The sequence below is a fragment of the Chiloscyllium plagiosum genome, unplaced genomic scaffold (assembly GCF_037043375.1).
Source record: "Chiloscyllium plagiosum isolate Xiang-an unplaced genomic scaffold, Cpla_swu_hap1 HiC_scaffold_15, whole genome shotgun sequence".
NCBI classification, from domain to species: domain Eukaryota; kingdom Metazoa; phylum Chordata; class Chondrichthyes; order Orectolobiformes; family Hemiscylliidae; genus Chiloscyllium; species Chiloscyllium plagiosum.
The window spans coordinates 30,674,833-30,691,461 of NW_028270153.1; the positions used below are offsets into that span (position 1 = coordinate 30,674,833).

Consider the following 16,629-nt stretch of genomic DNA (forward strand, 5'->3'; position numbering starts at 1 on the left):
AGGGCAGATTGACTGCTGGTCTTCCTGTCAAAGATTGTTCCTTGGCAGTTGTGTGGCTTGTTGCTTGAGGTCTTCCTCAACAAGTTTGTACCAAAAAGCCTTAGTCACTTCCAGTTAATCTCATTGAATTATAAAATTTGAGCTACTGGATTCCCAACAAAGATTATCGAGTTTAAAAGGAGCCGGTCAAATTAACTACTGAATATCAGAGTTATACTCCAGATTACTTATGCACAATATCACAGCAGATCTGCTGATTATTTATTACAGCATTGTAATGGCAGCTACCTGTTACACCATTCTTTGTATACTATGAAACCGCTGCAATGCTTTTTAATCATCAGTCCACAGATTATGGATGTTCTGATGTTTTTCTAAGGCATGGTACACCTGCTAGGAAATCTTTGAGGCAGATAATCAAGGAAAACAGATGTATAAGAGATATTGAATGGAGATTAGTTGTCCACTGATGAACTGTTAGGATTCTAGATCACAATATAAATCCTATCCGAATGGGTTATTTCCCCTCCCATATTGATCAGTTAAAAAAACAAAGTCACCATTGTCCTAATGGGCCATGAGGCTGCACTCTCGTTAGAGAGAGGCATGACTGTTGGTTGTTTAACCTGAGGGTCACCATACCATTGGCATGGGGTGGTTTGAGAAGATGAGACCTTTATGGTAACCTCAACCAGTTCTTTTATAATAATGCTGCTCCTGTAACAGGTTTACTGTCACTTAGAGTCATACAGCATGGAAACAGACCCTTCAGTCCAATTCATCCATGCAGACCAGACATCCCAATCCCATTTGCTGGCATTTGGCCCATAACCCTCTAAATGCTTCCTATTCACGTACCCATCCCAGGTGCCTTTTAAATGTTGTATTAGTACCCATCTCTACCACTTCCTCTGGCAGCTCATTCCATACGTGCACTATCCTCTGCCTTTCAGGTCCTTTTTAATGCTTTCCCCTCTCACCTTAAATCTATGCCCTCTAGTTTTGACTCCTCCACCCAGGAAAGGACCTTGGATGTTCACCCTATGCATGCCCCTCATGATTTTATAAATCTCTATAAAGTCACCCCTTAGCCTCCGAAGCTCCGGGGGAAAAATGTCCAAGCCTATTCAGCCTGTCCCTCTAGCTCAAGTTCCAGCAACATCCTTTTAAATCTTCTGTGCGCGCTCTCACATTTATCAACATGTTTCCTATATCAGAACAACCAGAATTGTACAGTACTCTAAGCGTGGACTTGCCAATGTCCGGTACAGTCGCAACTGACATCCTAACTTTTTTATTAAATGTTCTGACCAGTGAAGCTAAGTATGCCAAATGCTGTCTTCACCACTCTGTCTAACAATCCACTTTCAAGGAAGTATGCCTCTGCATCCCAGGTCCCTGTGTTTGTTTGGCAACACTCCCCAGGGCTCTACCATTAATTTAAAAGTCCTGTCCTGGTTTGCCTTCTCAAAATACAACATCTAGTATTTATGCAAAAACATGTTGGCGAGTTAAGCAATATCTTTCGAAGCTTTAAACCAGCAGTGAAATTGCTAGAGTCCGACAGCTCATGTGGCTAGAGTATGACATAAACGCACATTTTGGTGAGTCTGTAATTCTAGAATTGGCATAAGGTCCATTGTTCTAGTGATTATAATTGACAGTTTGGATCAAAAAAATGTTTAACTTTGACACACAGCGGAATTCACTTTTCAGCACCCTATTCGAAGTAAGCTAAGTTCATAAATTTCTGTTCAGACTTTAAGGGAAAAAATGCAATTCTTCAACATGTTATATTTCAAACATCTTAAAATGCTTTCTTTGCATTCAATGCTTATTGCACTTCAACGGGGTAGTGTAAGTAAGCACAGTAGCCACTTAGTGCATGGTATATGCCATGAACAGTAACAAGATGAATGACCAGTTGACTTGTTTTGGTCATGGTGTTTGAGGGAAGAATGCTGGTCCGACTACCTGGAGAAATTTCTGCTGTTTGAATAGTGGCATGGCATTTAAACTATTTCTGTCAACAGTGCCTTATGCCTCATTTGAAAGGTGGCATTTTTTGAAAATGAGCCCTTCCTCAAGTTCTGGCATGTTTGTATGGATTGTTGGCCTAAGATTTTTGTCAGTGGACAGGTATTCCGTGCATGTCATTCATTGTTTTGCATCAGCAGTGTTTTTTCACCTTCAAAAAAATACTGAAAGAAAACATTCAATTTATTAACTATTCAAAGAACTGGATATTTTGTTTCTCAAAATTAGAATATAGGCTTCTTTTGTGGAGGTTTCCTGTATACGCTTAGGTTCTTATGTTATTGTTCTTTAATATTCTTTTTATTTAGGTAGTTTCCATGTTTTATTTTTAAATTTTCAAACCAACGTGTATACTGATGGAAATCTATAATCGAGTTATTACTGATGTCTTTACGTTAATTAAACTATCTGAAATGTAGAAAGGGCTGCCTAAGTTGACTTGTTTTCCTTGTCTCAAGCTTTAATTACCCCTCTTGGGGAGACACCTAGCTGTCCTCTTCCTCCTGTTTTGGTACGGATTTACCCATTGCATGCAAGGAAGATCATTTCCTATGACTTCTGGGCACAGTATGTTGGTCCTCAAAGCAGTGTGCCATGAATTCAACCTCTACTGTATGTTCCTGATGAATTGCATGAGAGTAAGCTACATGTAGATAGCTTTTATGAAATGTGCTGTGTATGTTTTAAGGGCTAATATTGTATGGTTTTCAATCAATTATGTATATTAAATTGTCTTTGGTAGAAGATATGTTTGATTGTGAAAATAAACTGGAAGCCTGAATATCTTGTGTAGTCAGTCAATAATGATTAATGATTGAAGGTTCACAGACATCATGATTTTCATGTTGAGAAATGTTAATCTTTGTATTTAATTTGACTTTTAGGCATAAGATTTCTCTACTCCTCCCAAATTGCTGAAGCAACCTTAAACTCTGGATGCAACAGGTATCTATCAACTGGAAGTGATCATAATACACAGACTGAAAACACAGGAAATACACTTGGTAGCGAGAAGGTGGGTAAAGCCCCATTTTTCTAGGGACTTGGCCTGTAAGGCTGCAATGGCAGCTGTTGCCACTGATGACCTAAGTCAAATCACAATTACAAAACAGAAGGAAGATACGCAGAAGGTTTTAGAAGCCAAATGGAAAGGGAAGGAGTCAAAGCCAAGGAGAACCCTTGAGTGCCTGATCTGCGGAGCATTCTTCAGCAGTGTTGACAAACTTAAAGTCCATTCATACTCTCACACAGGAGAGAGGCCCTACACGTGCTCACACCCGGAGTGCACTAAAGCCTTTGTGTCCAAGTATAAACTTCTCAGGTATGGGAAGCTGAATGGAAATAGTGCCCTAAAAACCTGTTTATCAAATGTATTTAATCCTTTGAGGACGCAGCTTTCGATAATAACTTGTAACATGTATACCTACTTGAGCATTTAAAATGGTTTTGGAACAAACATTGTAACAAATTACAAAAATTAACTGCAATCATACCAAGTTAAAAACAGTGTGAACTATATTTTATAAATAACTAAAACCTATTTTTAATAATTTTGCAGTAATGCCACTGCAGTCCTCAAAGGGTTAAGTTAAGTATCTACACCTCCTTCAGGCTTAATGAGGATTCTTGCAAGCCATCTGCTAAAGACCACTTCTGACCATTACCTGCTCCATTAATTTCCTGCATAAAGTGATGTCACACAATAAAGCAGGGTTATAATATGCTGTTTGGCTATCATTACAAATGAGATGTCCAGTTGTTTCCGGGCATCCATTGATTAAAAGAAAATCTTCAAATGTGTGTATGTGTATCAAATTGTACATACAACATTGGCTGGGAACCTTAAAATGATTCCAAAAGGAAGCCAAAGCAAATCATCAGCTGCTTGTCATATTACAAAAATTGGGCTTTATTTAGATCAATATTTTGCATTTTCATTTCTTACCTTGTACCTGTTAGCCACATAGCATATGCACTGAACATATTCAAACCAGAATGGCGATTTACTGCCATTTGTTTATTGCTTCTGCTTTCATACCAGGTGATACTGGGATGCAAAATTCACAGCGGTTTTATTTCTAAGAGTGGCGTAGGTGAAGGAGAGGACAATGTATCAGTGAGCAATAATTAAAAGAAGATAACATTGCTACAACTGAACATTACACTGACGTTATAACAGTGAGGAAAAAAACTGCACAACAGGGAGCCAATATACGGCAGTGTAATGTTGGGAGTCAAACCTAGAAATGGTAGGCTGTGCAGTGTCTTTTTATCTTTTTTAAGATAGAAATAAAAGTCTAGAGCTAAAAGATAGTAATGCACACTTCTGTTTCAGAACAATCCTGTTGTTTATATAAATATCCATCACTGACCATGCTGGCAAATCAAATAGTGGTAGCTGTGGAAGGTAGCTTATTGTTAGGACCTGTTTTATCAAACCCTCAGCAAATGCTTCTGTCGCTGACATTTGAAAATGGGGTGTTAACCTTCTGGTGTTAATTTTAAATACATTACTTCTATTACAGAGTGTAGCTGATAACTGATTTGCCTGACAATTCCATTCTCTGCCAGGAAATATCTTCCTTAAATGCAGATGATGGGGAATAGAACTGGAGTCTTAAACACTCGAATAAGAATTTAGTTACACAGGCATGTATTACAAAGTTGTGCTTCATAATCCGACAGGCAATGTTTCAGTCTATCATATTTATTGGAGCACAGCTAATGTTGATCAGCAACATATAATTTAAAACCATTACTGATTCTTATTCTCTTTTGTAAATAAAAACTGGCTAATATGTTTAGTCCAGATTTTGAAATTAATTGCATCAAAGCCTCCATATTTTATAGAAGACATTATCTTGCAAGACACCCTATCCCAAGGAATGCTAACACTTTCTTCACATACATACCTTTTCGTTAAAAAAAACAGATGATTTGCATTCAACTGTGTAATTTCAGATGCTTTCTTTTGCCAGCAGTTGTTTCAAACCCAACAAGGTCATTCTGTAACACTGCCTCACTTACATATTTGTAGAGTATTCATTAGCTTCCAAGGAACAATTAAATACTTAACTGATAGACTATCCTCAGTATACTTTCAACTCAAAGAACATTAATCTCGTCACTTTTTCAATGCTTCATACACTCCTTCTCTTAATAGATGTTATGGTGCAGTTGATTTCATGATAATACTAGTGGGTAAAAATGGAAAATGTTCTCCTCCTGTTTCGGAGCCTGAGGAAAAAAGGTGTGTTGAAAATACTCTTGATTGTTCAAACATTGGTGGAAATGTGTTGCTGGAGAAGCGCAGCAGGTCAGGCAGCATCTAGGGAACAGGAGAATCGACGTATTGGTACTGGTAGAAGTGGCACTGGATATTTATTAAATATTTTAAGTGGAATTCTGGAACTGAGTAGTAGATGGTTTCATCCATAATCTGTGCAAAATTAATGGTGTTCAGTTGAGAAGAATAAACTAAAGCTAGAGTTTACAATTAGTTTATGAAATAGAAAGGTGGAGAATGAGCCCAGTTTTCAGTGTTGTATAACAAGGCTAGGGGTAGGCAGTTCAGTAGTGAAAAAGCCAAACCTAAGCCTATTACAAGTCAGGTTGTAAGTTTGCTCACTGAGCTGGTAGATTTGTTCTTAGATGTTTCGTCATCATGCTAGGTAACATCATCAGTGAGCCTGTGATAAAGCACTGGTGTTCTGTCCTGCTTACTATTTATCTGTCTTGGTCTGTTGTGGTGGGTGATATCACTTCCGGTTCTTTTTCTGAGAGGTTAGTAAATGGGGTCCAAATCGATGTGTTTGTTAATGGAGTTCCAGTTTGAGTGCAAGGCCTCTAGGAATTCCCATTAGTGTCTTTGTTTAGCCTATCTCAGGATGGATGTATTGTCCCAGTCGAACTGGTGTCCCTCTTCATTTGTGTGTGTGGATACTAGTGATAGTTGGTCATGTCTTTTGGTGGCTAGTTTCCTGCCAGTTTGTCCAATGTAATGTTTGTTGCAGTCCTTGCAGAGTATTTTGTATATGACGTTCGTTTTGCTGGTTGTTGGCATGGGGTCCTTTCAATTCATCTACCTAGATGCCTAGGGCCAGGGTGGTCTGTTTGTAATCTCTGTGATGGCAGGGTGGCTATTGGTGGACTGTGCTTATCATGTACCCATTGTTCCTGAATACATTGTTTGTGTTTTTCCTTGGCTTCTCATAGTTCCTGGGTGTTGCAGTGTGTTGTGGCTCATTTAAATAATGTCCTGACGCAGCTTTGTTTGTGGGTGTTGGGATGATTGCTCCTGTAGTTGAGTATCTGATCAGTGTCTGTGGCTCTCCTGTAAATGCTGGTCTATAGCTCTCCATTGGCTTTGCATTCTACCATGCGTTCCAGGAAAGGGGAGTCTGTCATCATTCTCTTTCTCTTCGGTAAAAATGTTGTTTGTATTTGTGGGTTTCTTCTAATTTGTTGTGTTTCGTGATGACAAAGGTGTCATCCACATAGCAGACACAAAGCTTGGGCTGGATCTTGGGAAGGGCTGCTTGTTCTAATCTCTGCACAACTGTTTCTGCTAAGAGTCCTGGTATTGGTGATCCCAAAGGCATCCCATTGATTTGTTTGTAGGTCTTGTTCAAGGTGAAGTCAGTTGTGAGGCACAGGTCTATTAGTTTGAGGATGCTGTTCTTGCTAATGGAGTTGATGCTGTCAGGTGTTTGTGTCCTTGGTTTGTCTAGCAGTGAGGTCAGTGTTTCTTTGGTCAGAGTGATATTTATTGATATGAATAGGGCTGTCATGTTGAAGGAAACCATGACCTCGTCGTCCTCTACTTTGATGTCTTTGATGTTCAGGAATTCCTGGTTGGAGTGGCGTGAGTCTTCTAATAGGTGTTTCCGTTAGCGTTGCAGTTCCTTTGCTGCTTTGTATGTCAGTGTACCGGGAAGTGAGACTGTAGGTCTGGGGGTGGGGGGGAGGAGGGGTGTGGCCCTTGTTAATGTACCTGTTGGTAATTGTTGACTTGCATGGCATTCTGAAGATCACTTCATTTTTCATCCTCACTTGTTCTTGCATTATGAGTGAGATGAATGAAAACCAGCTCTAGCTGGACGAAGGTAGGAAGTTAATCGGTGAACACCACATTTATCTTTTTGACAGGTTGCACAGGTTATTTGCACAGCCTTGGGCAGGTTGTTTACAGGGAACCACAAAACAAATTACTGAGTTAAAAGATTGCAGAGATTTCTGTTTGGCAAATCAAAGCTCAGTTTTTACTGGATTTTTGAGCATAAGTGAATGGATACCAACTTTTGCTTTAGACCATGCATTTCAAGTAGATCATACTGAGGTTTGTGCCAGATAAAATTTATAAGTTTCTATCATATACTTTTAAAAAATTGTTCCTTCATTTATTTAAAGTGCTAGTCTAAGAACATTCCTTTTTCCTGATGGCATTATTTCATTGCCAGCTGTTTGACCCCTTTCACGTTCAATCCTCCCACCTCAACTGTGACGTATCAGGTGCAGATTTTCATGTTTCATTTGGTGAGTGTGATTTTCTCTATATCAGACTGTCAGACCCATTTATCAATGATGGCAGAATAAGGAGAAATTTGACACAGTCAGTGGGAATTCAAAATTTGCTTAACTCAGTACTGAAGTGGATCACTTTGATCTGAAACCCATTCATAAATTTCAATTTTCTATATCTGCTCCGAGTATTCAAGAAAGCCACAAAATGTGACGAATGATTGAACTGTCAACTGCATAGCTCTGTGTAGTTGCAAAAGTCAAGCAAAATCTCAACACAAAGCATATCTTGTTTACAATATTCTATAATTCCAATCAGGAGACATTTGGTAGAAAGCTACAAACCTGCGGCTAATTGTTGGAATCGTGTGGTTCAATGGAAACAACGTTAAAGATTTGTTCTTCGTTGACCAGCACAATCCATAGCGTTCATCACAAATGGTTAAGCATAATTGGGAAGCATCAGAATTGAACGCACACAGAATATCACAAAAGTAAAATACCATACATGTTGGAAATTAGAAGTAAGAACAGAAAGTGCTAGTGGTATAGCACGTTACTGTTTAATTCCGCAATACTCCATGCTTCTAGCATGGAAGCTGGAAATTTAAATTCTAACTTGAAATCTAAATTTTTTTTGATTAATAGAAGTAGGAATTTGGGATATGAAAATAAATGCAATAGGGAAAGCCTACTTGACTCATCACCCCACTGCCTTGTTCCAGCCACAAAAAGTCTAACCTATAATGGACTCTCTCCGGCCTAGGTAACTGTCTGCAGTTATCTTTTTTTAAATAAATACTAAGATTTGAGAAGCAGAGAGTGTTTTTAAACCATCTACACATCTTCACCTTCAACTCTGACCTGATTTTTTTGGAGATGGTACATTCCTTTTGACCCAATAGAATGAAAACATTGAGTCTCATGGATAATTTAATTATCTTGGGTTTGTTCCCATTGTTTTGAGCTCAGTTCCTAATAAGACCGTAAATAGGAGTTGGAGTTGACTCATTGAGATTGCTTCTCATTTGATAAGAATGATCAGTTTGCAGCCTTAACTTTACTTTCTCGCTGGAACCCAATACCCTGAGCCTTCTTTGACATGTTCCCAATGGAAGTATATTTCACCTTCAGTAAGATGATGAAAACTGTGCGTTGTACTCTTAAGTACAGACTCTCAATTCCCAGCATGGTTGGAGTGAGACTTCCCTACTTTTATCCTCCATTCCCTTGCAATAAAGACCAATGTTCCATTTGGAGGAAGACCATCCTTAGGACTGAGAGTTGGAGTAAAGGGAAGAGGTACACTGATTCTAACAGTGATGAAAACCTGTGTGCATGCAGGATGTGCAGACCACAGCGCAGGAAGTCATAACAAACAACGGTTGCGATGGACTTCATAACATTACGTGGAGAAAAGTTTAGAGACTGATCCAAATTTATAGTTTGCCCATTTGGACAATGACTTGTTTTTCCTGGCTCTGTTTCCAATTAACCCGAGCCTCCACCTAGGCTGTCATCACCACATTACCATGTCACCTTTTGCAGTATTTTTTTTTAAGTGGCACTTTATTGAATGCCTTATGGAAATACAAATGCACTACATGAACTGGTTTCCCTTTACACATCCTGCCTGATACATCCTTAAACAATTCCAACAAGCTGACAAAATTTCTCTTTAACAGATACATGTTGATTTGGTTGAATTGTAGTGTATTTTCTAAATGTATTTCTACCACCTTAGTAATAGATTTTAGCAGTTTCTGGGTAATAGATTCCTGTTTTTTTTGTCTCACTTCTTTCCTAATAGTTGTATTACATTTGCCGATTACCATTCTGCTGGGACCTTTCCAAAACCTCGGGAACATTGGAGCATTGTAGCTCACACAAGCTGTGTCTCTGTAGCCACTTCTTTCAGGATTTTAGGATGCAGGGCTAGGGTACCTGTGAGCCATTAGTCCCATTAGTTTTCTCAGAGTTTTTTCTTGAGTGATTGTGGTGGCTTAAAGCTCTTCTATCCTTTTGGCTCGTCACTTTGTGCTATTTTGGAGTGCTTTTGTACAGCTAGAAGTCAGTCTCGCTAAGGAACCACTGCTTAACTTAGCTGCTGTCTTCATTTTTATGAATGCACCAGAAGATTTTATTATCTTTTATATTTCTTTCTCGTTTTCTCTTGTACTTGAGTTTCTTTGTCATACTTTACAGGTTTCTAATATTTTACTGAACTGTTGCTTGTTTAACTCGTATAGTTATAAATTAATGCAATTTTTATCTGCTCTTGCCAATATAAGCTTATTCCAATATTTGAGGGATAAAATATTAAAAGCTCACCAAACAATTGCATCCCCATTAAGCTAGTTGAAGCCATTACTGCTCACCAGTTTCTACAGGCTTTTAAAAAAAAATGATAAAAAGCAGTACCTCCTTCCCTCCGTTCCCAGAATGCCCATCCTAACAGTTATACCTCATTGTACTTGGGCCTTCACCCACTCCACAACAGCAAAATTTATTTAGAGAAAATTGATGGCTCAGACCCAACAGTCACAACTGCGAAACCAGCTCTCCACTGCAGTGATTTAACACCTTCTTGACACTTAACACTTACAACACTTTTTCAAATGTATCACTTATTTATAAATAAATGCCACTGTCAAGCAGTTTCAACTAACTAAGCTCCCTAACTGTTTTGTAGTTTAAACTTCCAAGTTGGGGTGCTAATCTAAATTATAATTTGACCAAGAACTTGCACCTGCAGCACATTTCCCAAGTTTGCAATTGTACCTCATGGCATCCTCACCTCTTTCAAGTAAGGCATCAGTACATATGTATTTATTTGGCCACTTTTCTCCTCTGCCACATATGTTCAGATAGCGATAAATATATGAACATAAAGGAGGAGGAGTAAGCTATTCAGCCCCTCAGGCCTACACCACCATTCAACAAGATCATGGCTGATCTGCCCAGGCCTCAACTCCTCTTTTGTGTCAAATGTTCAATTCCCTGATCATTCAGAAGTCTGTCTACACAGATCTAGCCTCCATGACACTCAAGGGTAGAGCTTTTCAGATATCCATCACCCTCCTGCGACTAGAAATTTCTTTGGTTCAGTCAGCATTTATTGCTCATCCCTAATAATGACACTAGTAATAGCAGTCAAGAGTAAACTAAGTTGTTGTAGATCTGGAGTCACAATAAGGGCAGACCAGGTAAGGATGTACCTTACCTTAGCTAAGGGACTTTAATAAATGAGGTGGGTCTTTCTGACAATTGACAGTGAGCTCATGGTCATAGTTAGACCCTTCATTTCAGAGTTTTAGTGAGATTAGATTTCGCCATCTGCCATGGCAGGATTTGAACTTGTGTTCCGAGGATATTACCTGGGTCTCTTATTAGTGCAGTGCCAACACCACATCACCTCCCCCCATTTCCTTTTTTTCTCATTTTATCTTTCCTCATTGTACTTGACCTCTTCTAGGTGGGCGGCACGGTGGCACAGTGGTTAGCACTGCTGCCTCGCAGCGCCAGAGACCCGGGTTCAATTCCCGACTCAGGCGACTGACTGTGTGGAGTTTGCACGTTCTCCCCGTGTCTGCGTGGGTTTCCTCCGGGTGCTCCGGTTTCCTCCCACAGTCCAAAGATGTGCAGGTTAGGTGAATTGGCCATACTAAATTGCCCGTAGTGTTAGGTAAGGGGTAAATGTAGGGGTATGGGTGGGTTTCGCTTCGGCGGGTCGGTGTGGACTTGTTGGGCCGAAGGGCCTGTTTCCACACTGTAATCTAATCTAATCTAATCTAATCTAATCTAGCCTTGCATTTCCATCAAGTTTGGTGTTATCAGCAAACTTGCAAATTTTACACTTGGTCCCACGTCAACATTGTGAATAGTTGTGATCTTAGCAGTAACCCTTGTGGTATCTCCATAATGACAGCTTGTCATTATTCAAATAATCTGCTTATTCCTACCCTGTCCTTTCTGTCTCTTAAACAATTCTTAATCCATACCAGTATATTGACCCAATCCCAGGTACTCTGATTTCATTTCGTAACTTCCTGTGTGCATGCAGGGATATGGATTCAAACGAGGTAGGTAGATTTGGAGCCAATTCAGTTAAATGGCAAATAAGCTTGAGATGTAGGCAAAAGTGAGGACTGCACATGCTGGAAATCAGAGTCTAGCTTAGAGTGGTGCTGGAAAAGCACAGCAGGTCAGGCAGCATCCGAGGAGCAGGAAGATCAATATTTCTGGCAAAAGCCTGTATAGTCAATTCTGGTTACAATTTAAGGTTGAACAGGACACTTGGCCATGCCTGTGTCACCTTCAGGCTCAACCATCTCAATGCTGCCCTAGCCAACTTGTTATCATCTAGACTAAACCTCAGTTGTTTTTAATCTCAGTTGATGATACTAGTCCTCAGATCAGATCTCAATGAAGTCTGACCTGGTCAATCATTTATTTTGAAATTGTAGTTAATGTGGTAATCACTCACTGAACCACAGTTAGGCTGCAGAACACCATAATACTTTTTTAAATCCAAAAGACAAAGTAGAACACAGCTCAAACTTCTCATCTTGCAATCATCAGGATATTTCTCAAGAATACTAATTCAAATGGAGAAGCGACATTTATACTGCATCAGAGGAGAATATTGATTGGTTAGCATGTGGACAGTAAAGGCATTGTCCATTGAGAGTTTTTTTATTCATTGACTGGATGAGGGCATTGCTGGCAAGACCAGCATTCATTGCCCATCCCTAATTGCCCAGAGGGCAGCAAGGAGTCAATCACATTGGTCTGGGTTTGGAGTTGAAACTTTATTGCTGGAACAGCACAGCAGGTCAGGGAGCATCCAGGGAACAGGAGATTCGACGTTTCGGGCACAGGCCCTTCTTCAGGAATGGGTTTGGAGTCACATATAGGCCAGATCAGGTATAGATGATAGATTTCCTTCCTCTGAAGGACATTAGTGAACCAGACAGATTTTTCTTACAGTCGACAATTAATTCCTGGTCATCATTAGACTTTTAATTCCAGATTTTGTTTGGAATTATTGATTTCAAATTCCACCATCTCCCTGACTTGTGCCTTGTAGATGGTGAACAGGTGTCTGGGAGTGAGGAGGTGAGTTACACACTGCAGAAATCAAACAAAAATAGAAGTTGCTGGAAAAACACAACAGGTCTGGCAGCATCTGTGAAGAGAAATCGAAGCTAACAGTTGAGGAAGGATCACTGGACCCGAAACGTTAACCTTGATTTCTCTACCAGGTGCTGCCAGACTTGCTGAGCTTTTCCAGCAACTTCTGTTTTGGTTTTTGGAAAACTACCCAGCCATGTCCTGTGCACAGAAAGAATAACACATCCAACCAGGCCAATTACCACACTTATTCAGCAGTAAAGTCTACTCTTATTCAGCAGTAAAGTGATGGAAAGGGTTTGCTTTCAAGCAGCATCTGCTCAGCAATGACCTGCTGAATGATATCCAGTTTGAATTCCACCACAGCGATTCAGTTCCTGACCTGATAACAGCCTTGGTTCCAACATCGGCAAAAGAGCTGAATTCTCGAGGTGAGGTGAGAGTGACAGCCCTTGACGTAAAAATAGCATTTGACCGAGTGTCGCATCAAGGAGTTTTAGCTTTAGTATAAAGGGGATAGCTCTCCACTAGTTGGAGTCATAGCTAGCACATAGTTGTGGTTGAAGGTCAAGATTAGGGTGGTGCTGGAAATGCACAGTAGGTCAAGCAGCATCCGAGGAACAGGCAAATCGACATTTCGGGCAAAAGCCCTTCATCAGGAATGAAGAAAATTCCTGATGAAGGGCTTTTGCCTGAAACATTGATTTTCCTGCTCATTGGATGCTGCCTGACCTGCTGTGCTTTTCCAGCATCACTCTAATCTTGACTCTAATCTCCAGCATCTGCAGTACCCACTTCTGCCCTGTGGTTGAAGGTCAATCAGTTCTAAGTAATTTTTTTCAGGTGTTCCTCAGGGTAGTGTCCTAGGCCCAGCTACATCAATGACTTTCCCTCCATCAAAAGGTCAGAAATGGGGATGTTTGCTGATTGTGCAATGGGCAGCTCTGTTCTCAACTCATCAGATACACTGAAGGATTCAGCAATTCTTCAGTAATTTTTTTTAAACTGTTACTCAGAACTGAACTGGACTCGGCCTGCAGATGCTGTGGCTAGCAGAGCAGGTCAGTGATTAAGAACACTACAGTGTGCAACTCACCTCCTGACTCCCTGACACCTGTCCACCATCTACAAGGCAGAAGTGTGATGGAATACTCCCCACTTGCCTGGATGGGTGCAGCCCCAACAACACTCGAGAAGCTGGACACCTTCCAGAACAAAACAGACTGCTTGAGTGGAACTACATCCCCATACATTCATTCCCAAGACCTTCAGTGTTGCGTTGCAGCAGTATGTACCATCTGTACACTCATTCCAAACTCTTGACCACAACCACTTGAAAAGACTTGGGTCACAGGTACATGGGAACCCAACCGGTTGTAAGTTCCCTCCAAGTTATTCTCCATCCTGACTTGGAAATATATTGCAAATCCTTCACTGCCACTGGGTCAATGTCTTAGAATTGTCTCCCTAAAAGCTTTGTGGATGTGCTTGCACCAAATGGACTGCAGTGGTTCAAGAAGACAGCTCACTAACATCATCTTAATTGTAATTAGGAATGAGCAATAAACAGCCAATGCAGTTCCTTGAATGAATTTCAAGAAGAACTCTTACCAATATCTGTCCTGTGAACTGTGGAGTCACCTTACATGAATACTCCATTAGGAGGCTACCCTCTCTCAGCTTCTAATTTTTTGTAGATTTTTAACCAAACATTCTTAGGCTTGAAGTTGCACAACCTAACCTCTTATACTGAGGTAGCACATTCCCTGAACTACTCTGAAAAAAGCTTTTTCTGAGGAGAGACACTCTACGTCCGTCATATCTCAGTCAGAACTTTTGAACTGTGTAAATTTCTAGGTTTTCTAAATTCAAATCAATCCTTGATTCTCCTGAACTGAGAACAAGCTAAACACCTTCAATGTTTGTTCCATTTATCATTAAACCAGTGCAGCATGAATAATTTTGCATGATCACTGTACTTGGTTACAATCACTTGCTCTCTGACACCAAATTACGTCACTGTTGACGAAGGGTTGTCTAACCTGGTTCCTTCACTAACATTCCTTCACAATGTCATCATCATCTGCATGCCACTACTTGGAAATTGAAGCTCTGAAAATGTTCATTAATATTACACAGCTTTCATCACAACAGGCAGATTTGCTACATAAATAACAAATTGGCTTGAGATTTGAAGGCGACTCTGGTCTTGTTTCCTGGCCACATTTTAAGGATGGTCACAATGTTTGCCACCTTGGCAAACCAAGCTGACCATATGATTTCCTATCACAACCGTCACATAGGCTGCTTACTCCTTTGTAAAATTGCCTACCCCTCCCTGTGCTTTAGGCCTGATATTCAAGTTCTTTACCAGTTCACCTTCATGCCTTGCAGTTTCAATGCTACCCTGGCTAGCTTTCCATCCTGTATGGTGTGTAAACTCCATCTCATCCATAACAAAGGTGCCGATTTATCTTCTGTTCTTCAGGCAGTCCTGACTCTGTGTTGTGGAATTCTCTGCTTAAACCCCTCTAACTTTCAACCTCGATATACTCCTCAATCTGATGGCCCACCCTTGATCACCCCACCTCCTGAGTTTCAGCAACTGATTTTGTCTGCTATTTCTCTGAGAGATCTTGGACAGTGTTGTTGACTGGAAATTTCTAATTAGCCACAGGCTGGTTACAGTGCCACCATTTTAGTTACATACATTGATTTTAGATAGAAACTGCCTGGGACACAATAGATAAGAGTATTTTAACATCTATTTACTAATAGCTAGTGGCAAATGTTGTGGTCTCCCATTCACCAAAGTTTGGAATTTTGGCCTAAATTTACCAAGCAAAACATAGAATGTAACTTCAAAGTTTATGACTAGCAGTTAGTGACTTGCATAGCAGAATCTAGTTGAAGCTGCATGTCCTTTACCATGATGTGTTGTATAGAGTCACTTGTATTTGCCTGGGTTTATCTCCTGACCAGGAGCGTTATTCATTTTGGCTGAACTGACCGTGGTGACATCTCCTGTTCTCAAACAATATTGCTGGTGTTTCTTATGTGCTGAAGTCTGCCTTTTTTTAACCTTTCTGCTACATGTTTATTATTTACTAAAGTGCAAAAAACAATATAGGAGGGTTTTGCATATTCTATTTACTGAATTGACATTTTGCCATCAAATACACATGTAAAAAGCAGTGTTGAGATTACGTGCCCATTAAACATGTGGCCAGATCCTGGGTATTATACTGCTCATTTATTGTTTTCTTGTAACTGATTTTCTGTATCATAAGGCAGTTCTGAAATTGGTCAGTTTGTAAGATTAGGACATTTAAGAGAAAAACTTTAGATAAGCAAAGTTAGCATGCAAACTATTAGTGAATTTTAACTCTCTTTTTGCAGAGGTATAGTATGTTCATTGATTTAAATGGATATGTGGTAAATAGTGTAAAGCCTGTTACATGTGTGCATACCGAGATTGTAATGTGGTATGTTAAGCTTTTTGTGAGTGTACTCTGCTAATCAGAACATTTATTACGTTAGAATTAGACTGGGAAGTAATTGCATAAGGGGTATTAACATCAGAAAATATGTTAGGAAATCGTGAACATTTGAAATTCATATGTGTTTAAAGAAACTATTCAGCATTAAGAAAGCACTGCGAATTTTGCTTAACAAAATCACCTGGACACTGATCAATAATGTGCCTTTCGCTTGGAATATTATTTGAAAATTGCGACTGATTAGACTACAGTCCAGGAAAATCTTTAAGACCCCTCCCCTCTCCCTGCCCAAATTGGGCTATTTTATGCCTAAAGAAATGTGTTACGCATAAACGCATTCTTTAGAAATTGATTTATTAATTTGTTATACAAAACATACAGAGGAAATTGTGCCACTGTTTCCATGTATTGTGTGAAACACTATTACTGTTTTCATCAG

The 16,629-nt window shown here is 39.8% G+C and overlaps 1 protein-coding gene across 8 annotated transcripts in view; it reads left to right on the forward strand.

The window, feature by feature from the left end:
- plagl2 (pleiomorphic adenoma gene-like 2) overlaps positions 1-16,629 on the forward strand; it is a 142,477-nt gene that overhangs the window by 116,756 nt on the left and 9,092 nt on the right. For 2 of the 8 annotated variants that reach the window (XM_087994845.1, XM_043710503.2), the window contains one exon: positions 2,922-3,358. The exons of 2 other annotated variants lie outside the window; for them this stretch is intronic. In XM_087994845.1, the coding sequence (XP_087850971.1) occupies positions 3,099-3,358 (260 nt within the window). In that variant the 5' untranslated portion in view covers positions 2,922-3,098. The remainder of the gene's footprint in view (positions 1-2,921; positions 3,359-16,629) is intronic. 4 more of the 8 variants (XM_087994846.1, XM_043710504.2, XM_087994850.1 and 1 more) reach the window with 3 other exon arrangements.